Source organism: Sceloporus undulatus, chromosome 1 (assembly GCF_019175285.1).
Source record: "Sceloporus undulatus isolate JIND9_A2432 ecotype Alabama chromosome 1, SceUnd_v1.1, whole genome shotgun sequence".
In the NCBI taxonomy this organism is placed as follows: domain Eukaryota; kingdom Metazoa; phylum Chordata; class Lepidosauria; order Squamata; family Phrynosomatidae; genus Sceloporus; species Sceloporus undulatus.
This window is the reverse complement of record NC_056522.1, coordinates 309,052,009-309,079,868: the sequence shown is the minus strand read 5'-3', so window position 1 is coordinate 309,079,868 and position 27,860 is coordinate 309,052,009. Positions and strand designations below refer to the sequence as shown.

At 40.7% G+C, this 27,860-nt stretch overlaps 1 protein-coding gene across 3 annotated transcripts in view; it reads left to right on the top strand.

The window, feature by feature from the left end:
• Positions 1-27,860, top strand: part of LRP4 (LDL receptor related protein 4) — a 136,982-nt gene that overhangs the window by 67,070 nt on the left and 42,052 nt on the right. For all 3 annotated transcript variants that reach the window (XM_042455715.1, XM_042455704.1, XM_042455724.1), the window contains exons 3-5: positions 21,524-21,640; positions 24,819-24,932; positions 25,489-25,605. In XM_042455715.1, the coding sequence (XP_042311649.1) occupies positions 21,524-21,640; positions 24,819-24,932; positions 25,489-25,605 (348 nt within the window). The remainder of the gene's footprint in view (positions 1-21,523; positions 21,641-24,818; positions 24,933-25,488; positions 25,606-27,860) is intronic.

Below are 27,860 nucleotides of genomic sequence, written 5' to 3'. Positions count from 1 at the left end.
GGGGGCCGCCGGGTTATGGCAACCCTATGTGGGAGGTATTGAACTAACTGGATGTTTTCACATAATGGAAAGGAAGAACTGACTGTGGGTGGAACTGAGCAGATGCACTTTTACTGCACTGAGTGGGAGAGGCACATCTGGCAAAAATATGATAATTGCTTTGTATCAGGTACAGACACCATTTAATTTTCACCTTTGGTGACTGTCCTCAGCTGTATGTCTAGTGGAGTCTGTTCACCATGTGGGATTCTCCTAGGTATGATTACTTGATGAATCTTAGTGAGGTTATAAGTCTCACTCATCACCTAACACTTCATTTGCAATCATTGGTCTTGCCAGTCCCTTGTGATAAACCTCACTTCTTAATAAAGATAGTGGCTCTGTTTTTGCTTAGCCTTCAGCAAATAGAGCATCTGAGAGACTTTTATGCTCTTCACACCACTGTCTACCCAGTTTCCTTCCTGTGAATGTTTTTTTCTTTTTGAGGAATTGTTCTCAGTGAAATCCCTTCAGTTTTTTAATTTTTTTTACTTGGAAGGTGTTTATATAAAAAGTACGTTGGCACTGTAACAGATGAACAGGGAACAGGAAGTATCATTTGGGGATAAGAGGGGCCATAACAGGCCACTTCTGTTCGTATTTATTTTCTGTCTGTTACTGGGAAAAAAATCTATAAAGAGAAAGTAGAGATATTTGGACTTTTCTATCTCAGATGTGGGAATAGGTCTTCTGTGGCTAACTCCACAGTTTTCAGAGTTTCATTGTTGTGAACCTGGAATAATGACTGTATAGTAACTGCTCAATTGGGATAAAACAGATGGGTCATCTTGTTGTGGAAGTGAGCTTTTTGTTTTAATCATCTAGTCCCCATGCCCCACTGTTACTTAAAGAAGGGTGAGAGTCTGGGGAGAGATCCCCACCAAGTATGTCAGTGTTATTTTAAATGTTGGATAAATTAGCTTCTGCAAGAGGCTGGGTAACCTTTAGGACCGTTTGCCCCTGTATATACCAGTAATAACAGAGGAGAACTCTAGGTTTGGGGTGAATTAAGAGAATTTCATTTAAAAAATGTGAAGTGCAATCATACACACAATAGCAATCCACACAGACACAGCAATGAGAGCTAACTGATATGGAAATGTGGGAAATGGATAGTGGAGTTTGCAGCGGAGTGATAATTACTTGTATGATGAATAGACTATGGAATGCTAGAGTGGCTGAGACTGGGCAGGTCTGAGGATGGCACAAATATTTATACCTGGAATCTAATCCCAAGTAGTGGACTATTTTGTAAGGTGTAATAAATGCTGATGCCCTTTCCCAGGAATTGACAGCGGAATTCTGGATTTGTTGATGGCTTTAATTTTAGTATGACAAAAACAGTGTTTGGGATCAGGATATCCCCAGGATGGATGGACAGAGATTGGCTGGGAACACAACAGGGGTAGGCAGAATGGTTGGCCTATTATTTTGGGTGCAAAGAAATCCTTTGTCTCAGCGTGCAAGAGGAAATGCAGTTGACTTGGGGGAAGGAAGGAGCACTGAGTACAGCCATTTAGATTTGATTGTCTTATTACCTGGATGTGCACATGCCTCAGGTCTCGCTCTTTTTCTCCTGGGAACCAGACCTGATGTTCCTAATGGTCATTGTGACTGGTTCCAGATATGGAACATGGGGATCCCAAATCCAGAGTGGGGTATGCAGGGTGTCTTGCTTCGCCTTGCTGCTCGCTTTTGCAATACATTATGAATTGTGAAGACAAAAACTCTGGAAAAGATGGCGGCAGATTAGTTTAGACACATGAACACATTTTCATGCAATTCTGGAGCTCTGCTACTGTCAGTTACCACTGGTTAAGTTAAAAAGCAGAAGAAGAAGAAGAAAAGAAATAGGAAACATTGTAAAATATGTCTAATCATGAAGGTGAATGGAGTTGAAATGTGATTGCATGATTTTACAGTTCTTTGTTTCCCAGTCCCCACATGTCCCCAAAAATGGGGGAGGGGATGGCCTTTACTTGCATTGATATCACTCTAGTCTAGACTATCTTAACTGACAACAGAAGAACATCTTAAGACAAAATGTAGGGTTGTGATTGTAACATTGTCATGTCTTTCTTTTCCTGTATGATTTTTAACATCTTTGCCTGATGAAGAGGCCTGTGGGGTTTTGAAAGCTTGCATTATGTATTGTGTGCTCAATAAAGATATCACTGTTTTGTGGATTTTGGATTTTGTTATATTTAGCCTCAACAGTAGAGATGTTCATGTGTTCATACGGTAGAACTGGAAGCCAGGAGTTCAGTTCATAGTGAGATGCAGCAGTTGTGCCTTTCCCTGTAAGAAGAGTAATGCTGAAGTAAGCAACCACTAGTGTGAGATAATTAAAGCCCTGGGCTCATTTTTTGTTGCTGTTTTGATTTTATCCCTTAACAACTGTAGAATGAGTTTATCGATTTCCTGGTTTATTTGTCCTTGCCTTTGCTCCCATCTGTTATCATTTTTCTTCTTTCCCTGACGGATTTTCTTCCTTGAGTACTTCTCTTTATTATTTGATTTTATTGTTTCAAAGTCTGTGAGCCTGTAGTTTTAAAGATCTCTTCATGTCCCAGGAGAGGGTAGATTTATAGATAACAGTTGGCTTCCCTTTATTAGGAGTAGAACTCTCTGCCTACCTGTCTTTGGCAAGGGTCATTTTTGTCTCTGTGCTTGCAGTCTCTATTGCAATGTTTACTTCTTCATTCCATTGACTTTTTCATTCCATTATGTTTACAAGCATAAACATTAGAACAATCATGGTAACAGGCTGCTTGAGAACTGTCAATACCAGACTTATTGGTCAAGCAGTAGCTAGGGCAGCTCAGTTGCTAGTTAACTATCGCTAGCTGTAAAAAAGAAAACCACAGAGAATTGGTCATCTTGAAAGTTTGGATGTACCCTTTATCAATTTACTGTTAACAGTTGTTCTTATTGATTTCTTATTCCAGGTTTGTGCAACAGTGAAAAGCTAGTACTTGTGTGCCAGTATTCTGCTGAGATGCATTTTAATTGTTTACTTATCTTATACATCTATATCATTTCTTCCATAATACTGAAAGCAGAATACACAGGTTTTAAGGTGGTCTCCCATCCTGGCAATGACCAAACCCAGATTGGCTGTACTTCAGCAATATTGCTGCATTATGCTTTCATATGGCCAGTTTAAGATCTTTAGAGACCCCAAGCACTTAATAGATTTTGGTGTCCCCAATTATTATTATTATTATTATTATTATTATTATTATTATTTCTTACCCTCCTCTCTACATGGCTCGAGGCGAGTTACAGCATAGTTAAAACACGATCATTACATAAAATACACATATTAAGCTAAATCTCTACACAATATTTATATTACATTACGTAGGACAATAATTAAATATAAAAATCATGTTTAAAAACTGCCTGCATAGGTCTGCTGGAAGAGATAAGTCTTCAAATGTATTTTATATTCTGACAGCTGGTTTAGCTGTTGGATCTCTTCCGGCTGGTCATTCCACAGTCTTGGGGAGGCCGATGAGAAGGTCCTCTGGGTAACGACTGCCAGGATTCTTGCAGGCTGCAGCAACTGACCCCCAGAGGACCTCAGTGTTCAGGGTGGATTGTGCGAGAGAAGGCGATCTTGTAGATAACCTGGACCCAAACCATGTAGGGCTTTAAAGGTCAAAACCAACACTTTGTACTTTGCCCGGAAACTAATTGGCAGCCAATGGAGTGACTTGAATATGGGTGTAATTTGTTCACTCCTGGATGTTCCTGTAACCAATCTGGCTGCAGTATTTTGAACCGACTAAAGTTTCTTAACTTGTCACAAAGGTAGCCCAGTATAAAGCACATTGCAGAAGTCCAACCTTGAGGTTACCAGTGCATGCACCCTATCTTTAGGTCCTCCAGATCTAGGAAGGGGCATAGCTGGCATATCAGCAGAAGCAGATAGTAAGCACTCCTGACCGCCACATCTACCTGGGCTGACATTTGGAGAGACAGATCCAAGAGCACTCCCAAGCTGTGAACACGGTCCTTCGGGGGAGTGTAATCCCACCCAGAACTGGTTGACACACCTCCATTCCCAGATTAGGAGCCTTGATGGCAAGCACCTCTATTTTGTCTGGATTCAGTTTCAATTAGTTTTTCCTCATCCAGTCCATTACCTCCTCCAGGCATTCATTCATAGGAGATACACTATCTTTGGCTGAGGCTATTTTGGAAGGCATGGAGAAATATATTTGGGAGTCATCAGCGTATTGATAACATCCCACCCCATGCCTCTGGATAATCTCTCTCAGCGGTTTCATGTAAATGTTAAAAAGCATTGGGGATAGAATGGCACCTTGTGGGATGCCATATAACAGCTCCCTTTTTGAGGAGCTACTATCCTCAAGCACCACCATCTGGAACCTGCCTGAGAGGTATGACTGGAACCACTGCAGAACAGTGCCTGCAATTGCCAAACCCCCCAAGTGTTCCAGAAGGATACCATGGTCAATGGTATCAAAAGCTGCTGAGAGGTCTGCAAGCACCAACAGGGACACACTCCCCCCTGTCGGTGTTGAGACAAAGATCATCCGCTAAGGCGACCATAGCAGTCTCAACTCCATATCCTGCCCTAAAGCTGGTTTGAAATGGGTCAAGGAATGGACTGTGTGGCAGTTTACCAGTTACCAGATTGGTACACATTAACCTCTATTACTACTATTTTATTATTTTTTATTATTGTATTTATATGTATGGAGCCATTGTGGCATAGTGGTTTGTGTGTTGGAGTATGACTCTGGAGACTCTGGAGACCAGGGTTCAAATCCCGCTGAGCCATGGAAACCCACTGGGTGACCTTGGGCAAGTCATCCTCTCAGCCTCAGAGGGAGACAAAAGCAACCCCCCCCCCCGAGCAACTCTGGGCAAGAAAACCACATAATAGGGTCACCTTAGGGTCACCATAAGTCAGAAACGGTTTGAATACACACACCACTGGGACCAGTTCTTTCTAACATGTTCATAAATGTTTTGAAGCTAAGTACTGAAATGGGTGGCCAGGTTTGCTGTTGACATCCAAATTATTTAGTTAAAACAGTTAAAATAGTTCAAGGCAAGTTACTGCTTCAAAAGGATCTCTTCAAATTGGAGCAAATGGACATCAAACTGGAGGGAATGGACATTATACATATATATGTATATAATTTTTAAAATTTATTATAGAGGCCTTTTTTGTTCCATATGGCAAATTCTGCAATGGAAAATTTCTATGGTGCTTCCCTTCCCTTGATGCCCTAAGAACATGCTTATTTTGCTTGATGGTTAATCCAGCCCTATTCTTTCAGAGTGTTAGTTGCATGATCCCTTGGCATGCTGGCACAGCAAAATAGACTAATTCTCAGGGTTTGGAAGTGACCATGCTGACCGGGGAATCTGGGAATTGTAGTCCAACCCCTTCCTTTCCTAGCTATGTCAACATCAAACATCTTAGTGTATATGCTTTTTCTCCCATAAAAGTTGGCTCCTTGCTGCACTTTTGTCACAAAGCTCTTTCCAAAAAAAGAGGAAAGAGACCTTAGTTAAAATTGATTAACTTAATACATGGAAGGTTTGGAACACAGAGTCATATTTGTGCTGGTCTAAATGTCAGCCTTGATAATGTTGAGGGAGAAGCTTCTGTTTTTCCCCCATTTCACCCTCATGTAGGTATATTTCATGAAATTCATAGTTACAGTTACTAACAGGATAATTTACCACCCTTTAAACTAAAAGGGCATAAGTAACTTTTAAAGCTAAAAATAAATACTGTACTAGCTGAGCAGTTTCCTCACTTCAAGAATGGACATGCTGGCACATGAGGAGTTATCATGTGCAATGCCTGCCTGCCTCTCTTCTACAAATACTTAGAAGACCAAACCTCTGGATATCTAGGAATGGTTATGCAGGTTTATGTAAAGGCTGTTCCTGGGGAGTGGAGGAGAAAAAAGAAGATTATGCTGTGGGTGAGGAGTTTTGGTGATCAGGAGTAGAGATGATATGAGTATTAGTAACAGGTGCCATACCCACAGTTAAAGGTTCCTAAATAAAATATCCCAACCACATATAGTATATAATATAGTATATAATTCCTGCTAGTACTGTATACAAAATGATATCAAAACCATATGACCTATGATGTCAGTGGCAGAAAAATATGGCCCAAGTTTTGAATGTAACAGCTATGGAACACTGATGAAACCATCTGTCAAGTCCACATTAAGATGGTTTTGAGCCTGGGCAGAGTGGGGGACTCTCTTCTTTATTCAGGTTCAGATTAGTTGTTTGGCTGGATCCCTTCCACTCTTTTTTTTTTATTTTTTTATTTTTTTTTATTATTTTTTTTCTGAAGTAGATTAATATGGCTATCCCTCTGGAAAAAGTATGCAAAGCAAAGTGGGCCAGGAAAGCTCAGTCCCTGCTTTCCTAGCCCAGGTCCTGACCTGGATCAGTCCCTGTGCAGGCCTGGAGATGCACTACCCACATATGTGCCTTACCTTCCCCCTGTGTTTTTGCTAATGAGCAGGACTCCTGCTGCTGCTCCCCCCCCCCATGTCAGCAGTGGTAATAGGGGCTGCTCACTAGCAAAGATGCAGGGAAGGAGGTAAATATTACCTTATTTAAATTTGTTTAAATATTTGAAGGGATGTCATATTGAGGAGGGAACAAGCTTGTTTTCTGCTGCTCCAGACAACAGGACCTGGAAAAAATGGATGCAAACTGCAGGAAAAGAGATTCCACCTCAACATTAGGAGGAACTTCCTGACAGTAAGGGCTGTTCGACAGTGGAACACACTCCTTGGAGGATATTTAAACAGAGGCTGGATGGCCATCTGTCAGGTATGCTTTGATTGAGGTTTCCTGCATGGCAGGGGGTTGGACAGGATGGCCCTTGTTGTCTCTTCCAACTCTACGATTCTATGATTCTAAGGAGCAAGCAGGGAATCTAAACACATGGGGTTTGCTGTGGAGTTTCTGGGACAAACCAGGGGTCAGATTGACTTGCATTACGGACTGTTTATCCTAGGATCGGGTCAAATCCACTGGGTCTGGGTCTGGTCTATCCCGATCTTGGCTCTGGGGTTTTGGCCTACGTTGGGGACATGGGGCTTTTGGCCTGAACCCTGTATTGATAAACTTCCTGGTCAACTCAATCCACCCATGATAAAGCAAAACCTCTTGATGAGTGATGATTTCACAGTTTAATGTTTAGACTCTGCCTTTGGTGTTAGATAAGACTCTTAGTTGTTTTTATTACAGCATAGCTCTAGTTAGTGTTACTTCTGACACTGGATATGATACGATAGTGCTATTTTGATGTAAAGAAAGATTTGTTCAGAACACTTGTTTCTGTTATATGCTGCTTCATGCAACTAAATATGTGTTTGCTGAAGCCTACTTCTTCACATGCATGGCACAGGCTGGACTCCTCTTTCACTTTGCAATCATATGAACAAAAGAGCCTTGCTTGATGACATCAAGGGCCTATCTAGTCCAGCATCCTGTTTCCCACAGGAGACAAGCAGATGTCTGTGGGAACCCACAAGCATGACAGGAATGCAATAGCACCTTACCAGTTATGTTCCCCTACATATCAAGAGGCAAAATGCCTCTGGTATTGGAGGACATATATAAACATTATGCAGCTTTTGATAGCCTTATGATCATAGAAACATAGAGTTGGAAGTGATCACAACTGCCATCCAGTCCAACTCCTGGCATCATCACAGAACTTCCAACAGATGGCCATCCAGCTAAGTCACATCATTCAGCTTCATTGGATGACCCTGGGCTCTAGCATTGTGAGAGAGGAAGAAAAATGCCTCCATATCCATTTTCCACACTATGAATAATTTTATATACAATTGTTCTCTCCCATTGTTGTTTGATTTTATCCCTCCAAAATGAATGGGAAATAGACCTTTGCTCATAGTAGAATTGTTCAGTCGCTTGATGATTTTACTTGCCCTTTTTGTGCCATTTCTAGATCTGCAGTATTCTAAGTTGTGGTGAGCAGAAATGTACACAGTATTCCAGCTGATTTGTACAGAGAGATTAAAACATTGGCAGTTTTATTTTCTGTCCCTTTATTAATGCTTCTTAATACTAAGTGTGTAGTTGGCCCTCTGTATCTATGGATGCTTCATCCATGGATTCAATCATCTATAGCTTGAAAATACATGTTTTAAAAAAACCTCAAAAGCAAACTATTTTTTTATTTTATATAAAGGACATCATTTCACCATGGTTGTTTTTGTTGTGTGCCTTCAGATCATTTCCAGCTTATGATGACCCTAAGGCAAGCCTATCACAGGGTTTTCTTGGGCTGAGAATGTGTGACTTACTAGTGGGTTTTCATGCCCCAGCAGGGAATCAAACCCTGGTCTCTAGAGTTATAGTCTAATGCTCAAGCCACTACAGCACACTGGCCATTTTACTACACCACTAGATTTTGATATCCATGGAGGATCCTGGAACCAAACCCCAGCATATACTGACCGCTCACTGTACACCTTTTGTACAGAAGCTTGACATTGACTTTGAGCTATCCATTCTGACTATGAACACTTCATTCCTGGTCAGCCACCATCTCTTAGTTAAGCAGATTCCAGACCAATGAGAAGCAAATATATCCAGGTACATACACAGAGAAACATATCAAGGAAGTGGTTAAAGAAGCACACAGTCTTGTGCTGCCTTAAAAGCTAATTGATTTGTTGTGGCATAAGCTTTCATGAACAAATAGTGTGCCTTTTGTAGCCTGTGGGCTACAAATGGTATGGCTCCTGGGCTACAGGTAGCCTGGCAGGGTGGTGCAGCCCTCTGTACCTTGATAATGAAACCAGTAAATGTTGGGGGTAAAAAATGGAGAAATCTTCAAGAAGCCATAAGTCAGAGATGGGGTATATTTTTTTCTCCTGAGGGCTGTATTCCTCATTATCTTTCTCCAACCATATAAGACATGGGTTTCAGACAGGCAGACATTTTCAAAATCCTGAGTAGTCTCAGATTAAGATGAACTGTACTCATTAGACAGAAACCCATTATGACTTTCTCTTTTTCTTTTGCACAGTGAAATGTGATGACCTTGCATTTTTGTCCCACTGTTATTTATTATGCCATTTTATCTTACCTCTTCTTCCAAGAAGTTTAGGGGAAAGTACATAATCTAAACCTCTCACTCCCTGCCACATACTTCTTGTTCCAGTTGTGTTGTCCTCATCAGTGCTTTGAGGTGAGTCACTTTGACTGAGAGATGGTAACTGGTCCAAGGTGACCTAGAAATTTTCATGGCTGTACATGAATTTGAAACTTTGCCTCTCTGGTCTGTGTCCAGCACTGCAACTGCCATACTGTTGATCTTATGTTTGGGAGGCGGAGGGCATGAATTTTGATTATGTCGTCTTCCTGGTGGTTTGAATGTTTGAAATTATCATGGGGTCTTCTGGCAATAACCAACTTGGATTTAACATGAAATTACCACTTATGGTAAACCCTACACTGAAAAGCAGGGGTGTTTCCCATTTTAGCCAAAGACCGTCTGACTTTAGCTGAATTGGCAGAAATGCTTATTTGCTGTTGAAGTGGGAATAAGGGGCCCCTTTTGTGTATATCTATTTCTCTGTGTCATTTTCACTCCCACCCCTCTCAGTTTCCCTAACCTGAAGCTCATTTTTCATATTTAAGGAGAGTATTAAATTGGGAGAAACTGCTCCCTGTAGGGTTGGAATTTTCATTTTGAGCAGTTGCTTCATGAGAGTAGCAGCAGTTCAATGGGATAATGGTATCTGCTCTGAACCAGTGCTAATGGCCTAACCCTGTGGGAGCCTGAAGAATTCTCCCCCAGAGAGCCAGCATGCAAATTCCCTTCCAGGCGGCTACTGCACAGGCCTTTGGTGATTAGTCACGCTGGGGCTCAAGGCTGCATATGTTGAGAAGGGGAGGGGGTTTGGGTCCTCCCCCCAAACCTGCATCTGAGGCCTGGGAGAGTGTGGTCAGTGAGCAGAGATTGATTTGATGGGAAAGATGGAACAGTGTGGGCTGCATCTCTTGTTCTTAGGCTTTTTTTTAATGGTGAGGAACACAAGATTTCCGGAATTTAGTGGACCTTAGAAATCATGTTGCTATGTAATAAGGGTGGAGAAAGTGCTGACTTCTGATTGCATGGTGCACCCAAACCCTTTTGTCCTCCCAAGCAGCCACTGATATCCCCTCTCCAACTTGCATACCCTGAATTTTATTTCCAAACATTTTTGGATGAAAGTCATCCCCAAAGGTTCAGTTTGTTTGTTTGTTTCATTTTCACACTCTCTTTCTCCCAGAAAGGGACCCAAGGTGGCTCACAAATAAAAACATTTGAAAGACTTTACAATAAAAGTTTTAAAAACATCAAGTAAAAACAGTATAAAATTACATTACATTAAAACCTACTATACACACCCCATATAACAGACACCCCATATAATATCTTATTTTTTATTTATTTATGGTATTTATACCACACCCTTCAGCCCTAAAGCTTACTTGCTAATTAGCTTACTTGCTGTTCACCGCTATGATCTTTGGAATAGCGGTATATAAATAAAAAAAAAAATAAAAAAATAAAGGCTATATAAAAGCTATCCCATGATTAGGTATTAAAAGCTTGCCTGCATAAAATAAGTTTTGCTTGCCGACAAAAGGAAAGCAGGGAGGTGGCCAGCCTAGCCTCCCGTGGAAGGGAAATCCGGTGCATGGGAGCAGCTTTTGTGTCCTCACCATATGAGCCTGCAAAGGTGATGCGACTGAGAAAGCCTTCTCTTTAAGATCTTAGGGCTCTGGAAGGTATGTGTGCCTAGATGCGTCCAGGAACAGACTACTAAATCTTACTCCTCTAATCCCACTGGGATGCTACCCCCCCCCCAAAAAAAAACGTGCAAAAGAAAACCCACCCTGGCTTTTGAGTTATGTTCTGCATAAACAAAAATGGAGAGGTATATATAGTTGTATAAGATGTAGATAGTACAAAAATGGGGTACATAGATTTTTTTCTTACGTGTTTTGGAACTGACCACATTGTAAATAATTTTTCGCTTCATTACTAGTAATAGGTTGTAATTGTAACTGACTCAAGAACTGTGTCATCTTTTATTGTCAATCTGGAAGTTTAAGGTTCCTTTCAAGAACCGTGTTTTTGTGCTTAGTCAAGTCAAATACTATTTTTATTTTTCTTGTTAACATAAGGCAGTTTAAGGTGGCTAAAGAAAAAGAAAGCTGCATTGTAGTTAAGTCCATGTGGACCCCTGCAGTTATGCTGTAAGATGGGCAACATGTGTGGGACAGTAATAGGTGTATGTCAGTCTTGGCTCCATGTTGTGTTTGATTGCTTCACTATGTGCACAGTTGGCCTGCCAAATCCATGATGAGCTGAATGAAATAACTCATATGAATGGGTTCTTAATTGCTGTAGAAGAAGGAGGGCTGTTCTGCACATTTATAAAACAAATGGCACAAGGTTTCTGGAATTAATACCACTTTACAATGCAAATGGGGATCTCATGTTTGAATGCTCCTCCATGTCAGAACTGCTACCCACTTTATTCACTCACATGTTAAAAAGCAGAGGATAGAGATTTAACCTGGGTGCTTTATTGGCATGCTTGTTTTCACTGCACATAGCATTTTTGTATAGGGAGATGTCTTAAGCCAGTGGTAAGGAACCAATTTGGCTTCTGGATGCACATATAAGAGTCTCATGCATGTAGTCCCTGACGTGTGTCCTTCTACCACAACTTTACTTACTGACATTCATGTTAATATAAATACTGTACATGGCGACAAGGCAGACTCAATTGGCATTGGAAGAGCAATGAGCAATGTGAGGCACCAGTTGAGTATGTAGCTGCTTTGCTTACCCCTTGTCCTTCCTTAATCTAAATTTATGTATGATTTATCCCTGTCTGAATTCTGAAGAGCTACAGTTCCAGAAGGGCCTATATACTGCATGATTTTTCATAAATTCATGGATTGCTTCTTCTGTGTAACTGAGATGGGTACTTCCCCAAGCTGGCCCACATGCTGAAAGCAAGGAGAGGGATGGGGTGGGGTGGGGAGAGTGTCAAGTGCTAAAACATTTGAGCTTTTATAACCCATAATTCCAATTTGTTCTACATAATTTGGATTTCCTTGTTTGTTTTAAGATATAAGAATGAACTGTGGTTATGTTAATAACATTTGTAGGAGGGAAGTGGATAAAATGTGCGATGAAAATTGTGGAGCCCTCTAGGAAATACTGAACTATAGCTCCTAGTAGATAGCCAGGTGAGTGGTGATGACAGCTGGGAATTGTAGTTTGATAACATCTGGAGTTCAATAACATCTGGAGATGTCACAAGATTCCCTGATCCAGGCTTCCCTGGGCAACTGTGGAAGGTTAGGGGGCTGTGTTACACAAAAAAATAAAAATGAATTTGTCCCCCCAAATGTCCTCTGGGGACATGGGAGCATTGTCATTCACTGTATGTATTTCAGGTCTTGGAGATGGGAAGTGAGCAGAAATCACTTCCTATTTCAAAAATTCGTTTTCTAGGCCTGAATTGGCCCAGAAAAGCCCAAAGGGCATTTGAGGGGTAAAAAAAAATTATAACATTTTCTTTTATGCCTCGGATCCCAGGGTGCCTTGGGGTATTGTGGAAGAAAATTTACCTGGGGTGGAAGCAGAAAAAGCCCTGGGGCTGCATTTGTAAAAGTGTAAAAAAACGAGACTGCAAAAGCTCAAGGAAATTAGGTTCCACTTTCCACCAGCTTCCAAACACTGAGCCACAACCTCATATACTTGAGCTATGTGGGGGATCATCTAAAATCATTGCTGTTTTTTTCTTTCTGTTTTGGCAGCATGGCAGGACTGGAATTACAATCTGCTGCCTCCCATATGAGCCCACCAGAAATTTGAGATCTTTGTAGAGGAGGAGACCCTGTTGTGAGTCCCAACACCTTGTAAAGTTCCGTTATTGGGTACTATAACTGGGCTTTCTCTTTAGCAGTGCCCTGACTGCAAAACTCCCTACCCTAGGAAGTTAGGTTGGATCAATCATTGAAGCTTCCGGCAGGCAGACAAAACAGTATCCAGTATTTGAAATAGCTGTTTTAACTATTTCAAAACTGGATTGTTTTTAGACTGTTTTTAGGAGTTTTTAAAGGGTATTTTAATGTGTTTTAAAATGTTTTTAAAACAATGTAAATTTTTACATTGTAACATTGTAAAAATGTAACAGGAACATTAAAAAAAAATTTTTTAAAACAGGTGGGTTCTTGAGTACATAAAACCAGAAATTTCCCTGGAAGCCAAGATAATCAAATTAAGGCTGCTATACTTTGGCCACATCACAAGAAGGCATGACTCATTAGAAAAGGCATTAATGCTTGGAAAGGTGGAAGACAGTAGAAAGAGTGGAAACCTGCATGCCAAATGGATAGACTCAGGGAGATCATGGGCATGAATCTAGAAGACTTAAGCAGAGCAGTGGAGGATAAGGGGGCTTGGAGTGGTCTAATCTACAGGGTCGCCATGAGTCGGGGATGACTCAAGGGCAGTTAACAACAACAAAAATGTTTTATCTTTGTATTGTTCCAGTTGGCTTTTATGTGTTCATCACCTCGGAAGGCCTTGTGGGCTGGGAAGCAATACAGAAATACTTTAAATAACTAAGTAAATAATAATTATAAACTTGGATGTAAATAGGACCAAAATATGCTTATTTTAATGTGTCACTGAAATAAAGTTGGTTAGGTTAGGTTGATTTTTTTTCCATTCCACATTTTGAGTCTCTTTGCTTACATGTCTGTTCCATGCTATTTCAATGTTAATTTTGTATTTAAAGAGAGAGAGAGAGAGAGAGAGAGAGAGAGAGAGAGCCTGCATTAAAATGTGCACTTAAATGAAATTTGAAAGATTTTAACACTGAAAAGTGTGCCACCAAATCATGGGAATTTCACAGTTTGAAGGATAGTGTGCATGTAGTATACTGGTAGCACCTGAGTCCAGTAAGTGCAAATCTGATTAGTTTTGTCAGTTCTGAATTATAAATACTGATTTCCACCAAATGTTTTTGCACCAATGTTTTTGCACCGAAGGTACCATTGGGAGAAGGAGAAGACTGTTCAGGGAGCTGTGCTTACGATTTAGTAACCATAGCAGGATCCCAAATTATACAGAGGAAAAGTGTGTAAATATTATTTGTTGTTCTTTTTATGGAATGGGTGGCATGTGTAAGTAAGAGTAGATTAATTAATTTTGAACCTATTTACCTATGGTTAGTAAATTATTTTCTTAGTCAGTCAGGCTCAACCATATTGCTGAAGTGCTGAAGTGAGTACAGCAATGTGCTGTTTGTTATAATTGGCAGCATCGGCTGAGGAAAAAAACCCAGACCTCTCAAAGAGAAAGAAAATTTATAGTAAAAAAAACCCAGGAAGCTAGTAAGAAAAAAGTAGCTTGTCTGCACAGAACACAGATCAGGTACTATATTTCTTGTGATTTTGTGCTGTCCTTTTTAGCAAACCTCTGGGATGGTTCTCAGCATGGGTAGTGCTAACAGTGCACTGGAAATAGTGTGGATCGAATGTAACAAAAATGCGTAAGACAAACCTGAGTGAACAATGGGAAGCCCAAAAGAAATATCTATCTTATCCAGAGATTGTAAGTTGCTTTTTGGACTACAATGTCTATAGGTTGAGTCACCCTTATTCAGAATTCTAAAATCTGAAATATTCTGAAATCCAAAATAGTCCACATGGCTGAGATAGTGTCACCTTTGCTTTCTTATAGTTCAGTGTAAACAAACTTTTGTTTCATATTTAAAAAATTGTGTATGCAATTACCTTCATGCTATGTATATAACTTCTGTATGAAACATAAATGAATTCCATGTTTAGACATGGGTCACATCTCCAAGCTGTCTCGTTATGTATATGCAAATATTCCAAAATCAGAAAAACACTGAAATCAAAAACACTTCTGGTCTTAAGCATTTTAGATAAGGGAGACTTAACTTGTACAATATTCGCTGAGGAATTCTGGGAGTTAGCATTCTCCAGAAAGCACTTTTCAAAACTCCAATTCTTTGCATTTCAGCATTCTATTTCAGAGGACGTCCTCCAAGAAGGCATACAAAGCACATCTCCACGGCTTGGTTTCTTTTTAAGACTTATAGGTATACTGTCTCTTGACATGGAGATTCCATTTAATTGTCATAGGTAGTAGCTGTTAATAATCCTGTTTTCCAATGATTTGCCTAAGTCTCCTTTTCAGCCCATGAAGTCATTTACTACATCTTGTAGCAATAGAAGTTCCACAGGTTAATTTGATGTTATCTGTGAAAAAGTACGTACTGACTTGTTTCTTGAGAATACTACCAAGCTACTTCATTCAGTGATTGCAAGTTCTAGTTTTTTGACAAAGCAAAAATCAACTTCAACTCATTTTCTCCTAAGCCATTTCATAACTGTATGGTGTTAGTCATCCCTTTTTATATTCATGTATTTCTTTCTTTATTTTTATTTTATATCCTACCTTTCTCCCAATATGGGGACATGAGGCAGCTTTATTGTTGTTAACTACCATCAGGTTGACTTTAATTTACGGCAACTGCATGAATGAGATATCCAAGCTGCACTGTCACCAACAGTCCTGCTCAAATTTTTTGGACTCAGGGCTCTGGCTTCCTTGATTGAGTCTATCCAACTGAAATGCTGTCTTCCTCTTTTTCTACTGCTTTCTATTTTACCAAGCATTATTTTCCTTTCTAGTGAGTCATGTCTTTGCATGATTTGTCCAAAGTACAATAGTCTCAGTTCAGTCATCTTGGCTTCTAAGAAGAGTTCATGCTTTATTTGCTCTCAAACCAATTTATTTGTCTTTTTAGCATAGGATCATAGAATCATAGAGTTGGAAGAGACCACAAGGGCCATCCAATCCAACCTCCTGCCATGCAGGAACTCTCAGATAAAGCATACCTGACAGATGGCTATCCAGCTTCTGCTTAAAGACCTCCGAGGAAAGAGACCCCACTACACTCCAAGGAAAGAAGTGTGTTCCATGTTGAACAGCCCTTACTGTCAGGAAGTTCCTCCTAACGTTGAGGTGGAATCCCTTTTCCTGGACCTTGCGTCCATTGTTCCAGATCCTAGTCTCTGGCGCAGCAGAGAACAAGCTTGCTCCCTCCTCAATATGACATCCCTTCAAGTATTTAAACAGGGCTATCATATCACCTCTTAACCTTCTTTTCTCCAGGCTAAACATCCCCAGCTCCCTGAGTCTTTCCTCATAGGACATAGTTTCCAGACCCTTCACCATTTTGGTCACCCTCCTTTGGACACACTCTAGTTTCTGAATGTCCTTTTTGAATTGTGGTGCCCAGAACTGGACACAATATTCCAGGTGGGGCCTGACCAGAACAGAATAGAGTGTCACTATTACTTCCCTTCCAGGGGTTGGCAACCCCCGGCCCACGGGCCGAATCTGGCCCAGCGAGGCCGTGGGACCGGCCCCAGCCTGGTCCTGCCGCCGATTGCTGCTGGTGCGGGGCAATCGGCGGCAGGACCTCTCACGCGAGCGGCCTATGGTGAGGGCGCGAGGCCTTTGGCCTCTCGCGTGAGAGGCCCATGGCGAGGGCGTGGGGCCTTTGGGGGGGCAAGGGGGGCAATTGTCTATAGAAGCCTCAGAAACATGCATTTATATTAACATTTGTTAAAAAAATCAGTAATTTTTTGCATGTCCTCCATTTTTTATAACGTGTCCTCTATTTGTAAATTTTGTCCTGCATTTGTCTCGGTTTATTTATTTATTTCATTTTAAAAATTATTTATTTATTGGCTTCGGCCCCCCAGTTGTCTGAGGGACAGCAACCCGGCCCCCGGGTTAAAAAGGTTGCCTACCCCTGATCTAGACACTATACTTTTATTGAAGCAGCCTAAAACTGCATTAGCCTTTGGCCTCTACAGCAGTCTGTAGACTAGAATTCTCCTCCATCACCACATTTCAAGTGAGTGGACTTTCTTCCTATTAGCTTTCTTTCTGTCCAGCTTTCGCAGCCATACATAGAAACTGTCATGGCCAAGGCACTTTGCAGTAAGTTAAAATAAAGAACAGTTAAAACAAGGGAGGATACAGAAGGTAAAAACAAATTACGGTAAGCAAAAAATATCATATTACATATGATTTAAATTTAAAACAGAATTTATAGTAGTTTAAAAGGCAACTAAAACATGGTGGTGGTGGTGGTGATGGTGATGATAAAAATATAGTACACACCAATTAGAAGGCCTTTTGTAATGGCAAGTCAACAAAGGCTGGATCAACAAAAAGGTCTGCCAATAGAGAAAAGGCTAATCAAGTTTCAAAATATACAAGCCTCATGCAATGGAAACACGTAGAAGGGGAGCAGGTTTACATGAGCTGGTTTCCAGTGCCAGCTTCCATGCTTGGTCAAATGCATGGAGGACAGGGATTCATTTTTTGTCCTTTTGGACCACACCAGAATTTTGGCAATGTACAAGTGACATCGCATCACTTTCTGTTCCTATCGCAATCCCATTCTCTTCTGTATGAATATTCTTTACCCTTTTTTTGCTGACAGGGGAAGCTGGGAGTCACAGGCAAACACATCTGGAAGTCACCAAGTTAGAGAAGGCTCTTATAGACTTTAGCATTGATTCCAGGTGGTTGGATGTTAAGCATACCAGCAAAACTGACTATCCTGAGTGACATTCCTAGCTTTCAAAGGAAATGCCTCTCTTCCTCTTTCTCTTGTTACTGCTGCATTCTTTTTCTCATCTATTCCCTGTGTTTGGTGGTAAGGAAGAAGCCCAGCCGATGACAGTTGGAAGATAATATCAATAGACCAGCAGGGATGGAAATAGTTCTGTAGTCACCATCTTCTTCTTGGTGCTTTCTTTCTTTCTTTCTTTCCTTTTTTTTTTATTTTACACTGTTGAACTAATGTCATTCCTTTGGAGAACACACCTGTCAGGAGAAAAATCCTGTGTTACTCCCTTCTAAGTCATAGTTGGCAGCCCTTGAAAGCAGAGCCTCTTACAAGGCTGAGAGTTTCTTTCATCCCGGAAAAGAAGGGTGGGTCATGATTGATTTATGCTGTCCATTTGAATATCAGCCTTTATATAGATGACAGCTTCAGTTTTTCTAAAGGGTTTTCTTTTTCTTTCTCCATGGGATAGATGATGCTGGCCACATTGAGTAGCACTGTTGTTTGAAACCTGTATATGCATTTTCACAGCAGCTGTGAAAGAGTCTTTCCAGACAAACAGTTTATAAAGTATTAAAATGTGTTCTTGCTGCCTGGTTGTTGCATATGGTTGTTTAACTGAAAGGAGAAACAAAAGGGGTGATGTTTCTTTTTTCAGCAACCTGAAGTACAGTACAATATTCCTGCATTGCTTTTCCTTTATAACTGCTGTGCTTGAGATCCAAAAGCTGTTTTTTAAAAAAAGACATATCTTTCAACCCTTTTGATGCCCCTGTGTTCTTAGGCAGTAGTCCAGGACCAGTACTCCTGAATTTGAACAATAGAAAGCTCAGGAAAACTTTTGCTTTCCAGTTTCCCAGATCAGAGAACTTCTGCTTTACAGTCTGTCATTCTTATAGCAATATCAATAGCAAGTTCATTTCTATACTGCTTATCAGTGAACTAGCACTCTTTAATCAGTTTACAGTGTGTAAGCCAATTGCCCCCAACAAGCTGGGTACTCATTTTACTGACCTGTGAAAGGATGGAAGGCTGAGTGGATCTTGGAGCGCTGCCTGGGATTGCATTTACAGCTCTGTGGCTGCAGTACCACTTCACCACCGGGGCTCCTTGTTCTTGAAACTCTAGATCACCTTTATATTCAGCAAGCAGATTTCCCCCCCAACTCCAGGCTTAGCAGCAGTAGGCCAAATAGCTGGATTTTTCCTATTAGCTAAAAAAGTTACAAATGCTTTTCTTCAGAAAAGCATAGACCGTCTCGTTGTCAGCAAAGTAGTGAGTATCTTGATTTGCTTACTGTTGATCATTAAGAAAACAAAAATAATGACTACAGAGGATTTATATGAATTCAATCGAGACAACATGGAAATTGAAATAGTTAAAGAATCCCCATACGTTGGATCCACCATTGATCAGAACTGAAACTACAGTCAAGAAATCAGAAGAAGACTAGGAATGGAAAGGGCCGCTGTGAAAGAACTAGACAATATTCCAAAGTGCAAAGATATAAAACTGAACACTAAAGTCCGGATCATCCAGGCCACAGTATTCCCCATCCCCCATGAGAGCTGGACAAAAAATAAATCTGATAGAAAGAAAACCAACTTATTCAAGATGTGGTGCTGGAAAAGAGTTGTGAGGATACTGTTGGTGGCCAAAAGGACATACTAATGCATCCTAGAACAGATCAAGCCTGAGTTCTGCCTGGAAGTCAAGATGACAAAAATTAAGGCTGTTGTACTTGAGCCACATAATAAGAAGACATGGGTCACTAGAAAAAACAATAGTGTTAGAAAAGGGGGAGGGCAGTAGGAAGAGAGGAAGACCACATATCAGATGGATAGACTCAGTCAAGAGGTCACAGTTCTGAGCCTGCAGGACCTGAGCAGAATAAATGAGGATAGGGAGGTTTAGGAGATGTCTCATTCATGGGGTTGCCATGAATTGAAGTTGACTCAAACAACAACAAGGGAAGAACACAGACTTCAGTGCCCTTAATTTAGAGGATGCCAACTGTGTGAGGAATTATCTGACACATCCCCTCCTACTGGAGCTGACTATCTGACTGAGAAGTGACAGCCTTTTGGGCAAACATGATCTTTTTTGGGCTTGTGAAGAGGGAAAGTAGGTACAGTGCGTCCTCGCCTTACGCGGGGATCCGTTCCGGATCCCGCCGTGTAAGGCGAATTCCGCCTATGCTCAAGCCCCATTGGAAACAATGGGGCTCGTGCGCGGCGGCGTGGGTGCGCGCGGGGCGCAACGGGCGCGCGCGCCCATTCAATTGAATGGGACGCTCCGCCCCGCACACCGCCGCGGCTTGAGCGCGTACGCTCAAGTCCGCGTGTGGCGCGGGTGCACTGTAATATCAAGAAAGCATAGGATGAAATAAATTGCAAAGAGCTTGGGGATAAATATTTTGTGGTGATTTGCAAAAATGTCATGAGGTCTGAGACCACTGGATGTGGGCTACATAAAGGTTTGCTTTCGTTGTTGTTGTTCACTTCCACATGTCAAGATAATGGCTGTTCTTCATCATTCCTCCTACTCCAATCAGCTGGCGAGGGATGTGCCATTGCTTATTTAGCAAAACCATAAGAAGGGGAAGAGACTCAGAATATCATTCAGGAGGATGTGACTTACTCATGGAAAAAGTGAAAATGAGGCCCCCACACTGCAACAGTATTTGTTTTCTGCTTTTGAGGTCATAGTCTAGTTTTAAATACTCAGGAGTGAGAAGCATGATGAGGCTGTTCCACTCCCTGCTTTGGAGCTCAGGCCAAAGACTGAGAAATGGATCTAATTTTACATCATTCTGTGGCGGGTTTGCTTGTGAGTAGCTGTGGAAAGGCTGACTTGCCTGCCTTGTGTCTTTTGGTTGAAATATTTTTTTAAAATCTTGGCACTGGAAGACATGTTTCAGTACAGTAAGATAAGGAGAAACTGGATTTGCTTTCAGTTGTGAGAGGAACTGAAAATACTGGTTTGCATTGAGATCAAAATGACTGCAGTCACTATATCATTAGCAGATTTTTCAAGACCTCCAGTTAGCCAGGTAATAGGAAGGCTGTCTCTTGGCTTATATAATTGCCTCCTTCTGAGGAAAGAAAGTGAGAGATGTTAATCAGAGATGCCTGGAACTCCATATTATTATAGGGTTTGTGTGTCTTTAAGTTCATCACAGCTTCAAATGAGTGCTCTGTTGTACGATGCTCCTTGTCATAAGATGCTCTGTTGTAAGATGCTTCTTTTCATATAAAAGATCAGAATGTATTTTCCTATAAACACTTACCTACTTCACTGCTGAATTAGCATTACTTTCAGTTATCTCTCCACCAATATTTGTTTGATGTGATATAGTAGCAAAGAGATGCACTTGGGATCTACAAGGGAGGGGTAATTAGTTGTCCTTTTGGCATAATTCAGAAGGTATTGCAGCATTGTGTTTTCTTGGTGATAGAAACTGAGCTTAGGAAGAGCCAAATTGGATAATGAAGGATTTGGGGAAGAGTTATAGGATTTTCTTAGATATGGCAACACTGCTAAGCTACAAATGTTCTGGTTGGTGCTGCTGTGATTATATCGCCAACACCATTATTATTATTATTATTATTATTATTATTATTATTATTATGTATTTTCTCTGTTTTCCTTATGTATAAGATTTTAAAAAATAAACATATAAAAACTTCTAACTTACTCCCAGTGGCTTAATTTCTTTTCTTCCTGCATTGCAGTGCTGCCCACTTGTTCCCCCTTGGATTTTCACTGTGACAACGGCAAATGTATCAGACGTTCATGGGTCTGTGATGGAGACAATGACTGTGAGGATGATTCTGATGAGCAGGACTGCCGTAAGTCAGCCAGTGACAAGTTATTTATGCAGAATCATTTTATTAAAAGAATTTAAATGTTATCGCCATTATTATTGGCTCTTCTTGGGAATATATGTGTGACTAATTACTTGAGTAGATATTTGTGTTGGTTGTAGTGCCTCACAGGGTCTACTTTCATCTTTAATTGGTTTGTCAACTGTGATATTCCTTGACTGGAATAGTTTGGGCACAGTGTTCCACACCTTTGTAACTTTACATCTTGACTACTGCAACGTGTTGTATGTGAGACTGCTCTTTCAGATGGCTTAGAGGCTTGAAAAACTTATGCAGCATGCCTTTAGTCAGTTACTGAACAGTCTGTAAACCTGGGGTCACATTACAAATGATTTTCCATGTGCCTGTTGATATCCGAACCTACTTCAGGATATTGACGTTTCCTTGTCCCTAAAGCTGTGGTTCTGAAACAGTGGAGTGGGACGCCCCACAGGTTGTGTGAGAGTTGTTCAAGGGGATCATGGAACTTGGAGGCCCTGATCTCACCCTCTTCCTCCTCCTCTTCCCAAACCTTTCCAGCCCTGGAGGGGAAGAGAAAGGCTAGGAGGGTGCTTGGTGCCTCTGCCTTAGGGAGGGAGAGAAGGAGGAAGAGGAGAGCTATTTCCTTATAAAATGTTAAAATATGAATATACATGAATGTATAAATGAAAATATGCACACTACACAAACAAAATATTTTTATTCATATACTATGTCACACGAGAGCCAGGATGGCGTAGTGGTTTGAGTGTTGGACTGCAACTTTGGACAACAGGGTTTGATTTCCTGCTCGGCCATGAAATCCACTGAGTGATCTTGGGCAAGTCATATGGTCTTAGCTTCAGGAGAAGGCAATGGTAAACGTACAGTACTCTGAACAAATCTTGCCAAGAAAACCCAGTGATAGCATCACCTTAGGGTCGCCATAAGTCAGAAACTACTTGAAGGCACACAACAACAAGAACAACAAAAATTACGCAGTTCCCACATGTACAGTGGACCCTTGTTATACACTGGGGTTTGGTTCCAAGATCCCCTGTGTATAACAAAATCCATGTATGCTCAAGTCCCATTAAATATAATGACATAGCAAAATGGTGTCTCTTATAAAAGTGGAAAATCAATGTTTGATACAGTGGTACCTCGGGATACGAAATACCCAGGTTACGAAATTTTCGGGATACGAAAAAATCCCATAGGGAATCATTGTTCCGGGTTACGAATGTTTTTTCGGGTTACGAAAAAACTTTTGGTGCTTTTTTCGGCTTTTTCGCACGGAATCGCGGCTTTTCCCCATTAGCGCCTATGGCAATTCGGCTTACGAAGGCTTTTCGGGTTACGAAAGCGGCCGCGTTACGAATTAATTTCGTAACCCGAGGCACCACTGTATATGAAAATTATACTTTTTTGAACATTTTTAAACTGTGGATGCTTGAATCCATGTATAAAAAATCCGTGTATGAGAAGGGCTGACTGTAGATGTAAAGTGGGTTACAAGAGTAAAAAGTTTGAGTATCACTACCCTAAAGAGCATGGGAGCCCAAGTACTAGCTGGAGATCCACTCCCAGTAGGTACCAGCCTGGAATTTTTGGATGGGACTTGTTCATAGTTCTGCCTGTGGGCAGTGCCTAGAGAGCAGTGGCTTGAGTAAGGGTCTGCTCAGTTGGAAGGCACAGTATGGAACTCCCTGTGGTTGGAGGCACAGTAGGTGTCTTCATTAGCTGGGCTTTGTTAGCTCTTTAAGATGCAGTACCTCTTTCCCTATGCTTTTGGGTCCTGTTTGAAAATATGTTTTTTGTTCAGTAAAATTTGGTATGCATTATCTCGCTGCTGGTTGGATTCGATGAGCGTTTGGAATTTTACTAGTATTGCTTTATATTGACTGTGTTTTGTATTTTATCTCTCAAAAGGCAAGGGGGGGGGAGGTCCTTTAATTTAAAGCAAACAAGTTGGGGTTAGAGTAGTTCATCTCAAACCAATAAAATTTGAACTACAGATCACTCCCCTCCCTGTGGCAACTCAAAGTATGGGTACATTGAATGACTCCTCTTGTACCTTTACTTCAACTTCAAATCAACACTAGAGGTGTGGAAGAGATGAAATTAAACACAAACCTTGATAGTCACATCCACGAACAGCAGATTCACAGTGTATGCAGTGAAAGCATCTTTACAATCTAGTTGGCCCATTTTGGGGAGAAGAAATTCTAATGTAATTAATGGCTTTAATTCAGGCAAACCAGGTACATAGGATCCCATGGTATCACTTACAGATATGGTTTCACCATTAGATGTAAAAATTTCCTGTCTCTGTGCTAGTTTTGAACTGTAAATGTTAGAACCTCCTCGCAAAAGAGGGTAATACAGTCCTTGCAAAAAAGGCTAATGAAATCTGTGCTGAGTATTCTGCAATGAGTAAGAGGTTAAAATATTCTTACAGACTTTCAAAACACTTTACAGTTGTCCCTCCACATTCGCTAGGTTTAGGGGAACAAGACCCCCATGACTATGGAAAAATTGCAAATAACAAAAACAATATTTTTACCTGAGAGGACACCTCTCTAGGAATCTCTAGGTTCTCCAGTGCAACTCTGTGGTCAATGTCCAACATACACTGACCATAGAATGGCACTGGAGTAGCTACAAATGGTCTTTCAGTGCAACTTTTAGTTAAAGTGGACCACAGAGTTGCACTGGAGGACCTAGACAGTCCTAGAGAGAACATATTAATGAAATCCGTGAATAATCAAAGCCGCAAATATGGAGAGATGACTGTAATTTCCCGATATGAAACACAAAAATCAGTTCAAAAGAAATCTAAAAGAAATCACATTGGAATGTGAGCATCACACTTATTCAAAGCTGAATAATAACTGAATTGATAAAAATGTTGAATTTGTGAAAGAACAGCATGTGCCATGACATTTTAATTGTGTTTTTAAATTTAGCATTCCAAAATACATTAAAAGCAGTTACAATATTGAAAAAAGTATGATACCTACCAAACAGCATGCTTTGTAACAGATTGGGCTGCTTGATGCCTAGAGCTACAAGGACATAGGTTACAGCCCAATAATTGTTCATTATTGAACAGGCTGCAATAAAATACTTTTTTCCATGTTGTTTTTGATTTTCTTCCTTTTTATACTTTGTGTCTCAACAGCTCCACGGGAATGTGAGGAGGATGAATTTTCGTGTCAAAATGGATACTGTATACGCAGCTTATGGCATTGCGATGGGGACAATGACTGTGGGGACAACAGTGATGAACAATGTGGTTAGTATCTAAACTGTGATAAATAAAACATTGCTTGGCATTTGTACAACCAGGTGCTCTAGAATTTTAGGCAGAGTATTAGTAGGATTGCAATCCTGTAGTGATGGCCTGTAAATGATGGCTTGCAAGATTCTCATTTGCTACGCTGCCCAGTAGTGGATGTTCATCATAGCACAAGGGGCTAGTTTTTCAGTATTTCTGTGATCAAAACAAAGACCAGTCTACAGTTACGTTTCCTTAGGGAGAATTTTTTAAAAAATGAGAATTACTGTCCTAGCTGGTAATAACCATCATAGAGGAAAATATTACAGAATTGGCTTGCTATATTAAGCAACCTTCCTTCCTTCCTTCCTTTCTAATTTCTTTGGGAGCTACAAGCCATACTGGCCAGGGGATGCTGCAGGTTCCAATCCAAAAGGAAGCTTTTCCAAGTTCTGGTTTTAAGACACCCTCAAGGGTTAGACAAGTAAAATCTGGTTCCCAAGAAGCTATATAGGGTGCATTGTTCTTAAGAGGGTGTGCTTTCAGTTGAAGTGGTCCTTCATCTGTCCTGCAGATATGAGGAAGTGTTCGGACAAAGAATTCCGCTGCAGTGATGGCAGCTGCATAGCTGAACACTGGTTCTGTGATGGTGACACAGATTGCAAGGATGGCTCAGATGAGGAGAACTGCCGTAAGTATCCTCTTTCCCTCATGGTTTCCAGCACCTCAGGTCTTCTTTATGCTGCCAGCCAGAGCCTTCTTTAATGCACATCAGATATACTTCAGTGTTCTCAGTGTTTATGTAGTGTCTCATTGTGGCTCTGCCATGCTATGGTGTAATAGAGTACATAGATTAGTACTGCAAATCTGTTCAGGCACCGTGCCAAAATCATATTCATGAGTCCAAATCCTTGCTTAAAATTACATCACCCTCTCCTCCCTTTGATAACAGCATGTGTCTCTTAAGTTTTGAAATGAAAATGGAGATCAGTTACTATAGCTGAAACCTCACAGAACTCCATTCCTTTCTTCTTGTTTTGAAAGAGCAATGTAATAATAATAATAATAATATGTTTTATTTATATACCGCTATTCCAAAGATCATAGCGGTGAACAGCAAGTAAGCTAATTAGCAAGTAAGCTAATTTGCCCCCAACAGTCTGGGTACTCATTTTAGCGACCTCGGAAGGATGCAAGCCTGAGTCGAGCTTGGGCCCTTTTGCTGGTCTTGAACTCGCAACCTTGTGGTCTTGAGTGAATGGCTGCAGTACAGGCATTTAACCACTGCGCCACCAGGCAGTGTTCTCTCACAGTAATGCTTCTTAGAATGACTCAAATAGTGGAATACAAATGGAAAAAGTTATTGGAAGTTGAAAATCCACATGTATTTAAAGGAAATACAATGAGTATTAAAGAATCTGTTGTCTTATTCAGAGAGAATTGGGAATATATATGTTTTACTTTGGATGTTTTATTTTATTTTTGACAGTTTTTCTTCATATTGACCATTGCTCCTCAAAGTATTGTGTGACACATAGAGTTATATTGGAAATGTTTATTTCCCATATTATCCATTATCATTTCCATGCTTAGAGACACATGCTGCATAAACTTGAAAACATTTACCTTCTCCTGCCCTACCTCTTGGAAGAAGACAAATACAGTAAATACTGTCCAACTATTTTCATTGTCTGTAAGTAGTGTTGCCATATCCCGCCTGGGGGTGAGACTTTCCCAGTTTGGGGCGGGGCCACACAGTCCCGCCCTGGTTTGGCCCCTCCCCCAGGACCTCCCCCCCCACAAGGCCCCGGAGGCAGCTCCACCCCTCCCCCTGGCTGTGTCCCACCCTCCCTGCCTCCCTGCCTGGCTCAGCCTACAGAGCAGGTCTTCAGGACACCTGCCACTCAGAGCTATTGCCAGCCCACTTGGTATATATGTCTTGCAAAAGGCATTACTTTCCAGGTTACAGTGAGGAAAAAAAAGGCCATCAATCGTTCATGTTTCACTGGGAGTCTAAATGCCTCATCTTTTAAATGTATAGCACTCAGTATTGTTGTAATTCTTTATCACAGGATCGTTTTTGAGGCCCTAAACACCTTTACTTGTAATATGCAAATTTCTCCCGAAGCTGACCAATGGGAAAGAAGCAATCAGCCCCCCTCCACTTGGGTTGGTTTTCAATGGCTTGGAAGGAAGAGATTTTGCCTTGCTTGTAAATAGGAAGGGCTTTGGAATAGCAAAAGGCTGCAGAAATAGTTTGACCCCCCCTTAAACATCCATGGCTCAGTGCTATAGGATTCTGGGAATTGTAGTTTCTTGTGGCACCCGAGCTCTCTTGACAAAAGGAGGCTCAATGGTCCACAGAGCTACAGTTCCCAGGATTCCATAGCCTTGAGGAGGAGGAGAAGGAGGAGGAGGAAGGGTGCCTTGAAGGGCAGAATTGGGGCAGAGGAGGAGGAGGAGGAGGAGTTGGAGGAAAGCTGAGTCAGTGGCCATTAGATCTGCCTTGGTTTTTTGGGGTTTTTAAATTATTTTTAAAAATATAAAATACTTATTTTATTTTATTTTATTAATTTTTATTATTGCTTTTTATTTTTTATTTTATTAATTTTATTATTGCTTGTTTTTATTTTATTTCATTAATTTTTATTATTGCTTGTTTTATTTTATTTTATTAATTTTTATTATTGCTTGTTTTATTTTATTTTATTAATTTTTATTATTGCTTGTTTTTTATTTTATTACATTAATTTTTATTATTAAATATATACACCCCTGCATTGTTTTTTTAAATTATTTTTTATTATTAAATATATGCAAGTGCATTTTCTGTGTATTTATGGCGATTTGAATGCTAACAAGTCTGCCTTTCTTGGCCAATTATAGTGGTGATAATGATGATGATGGTGGTGATATTGATATCAACAAGCCTCTGAGGCACGGCCA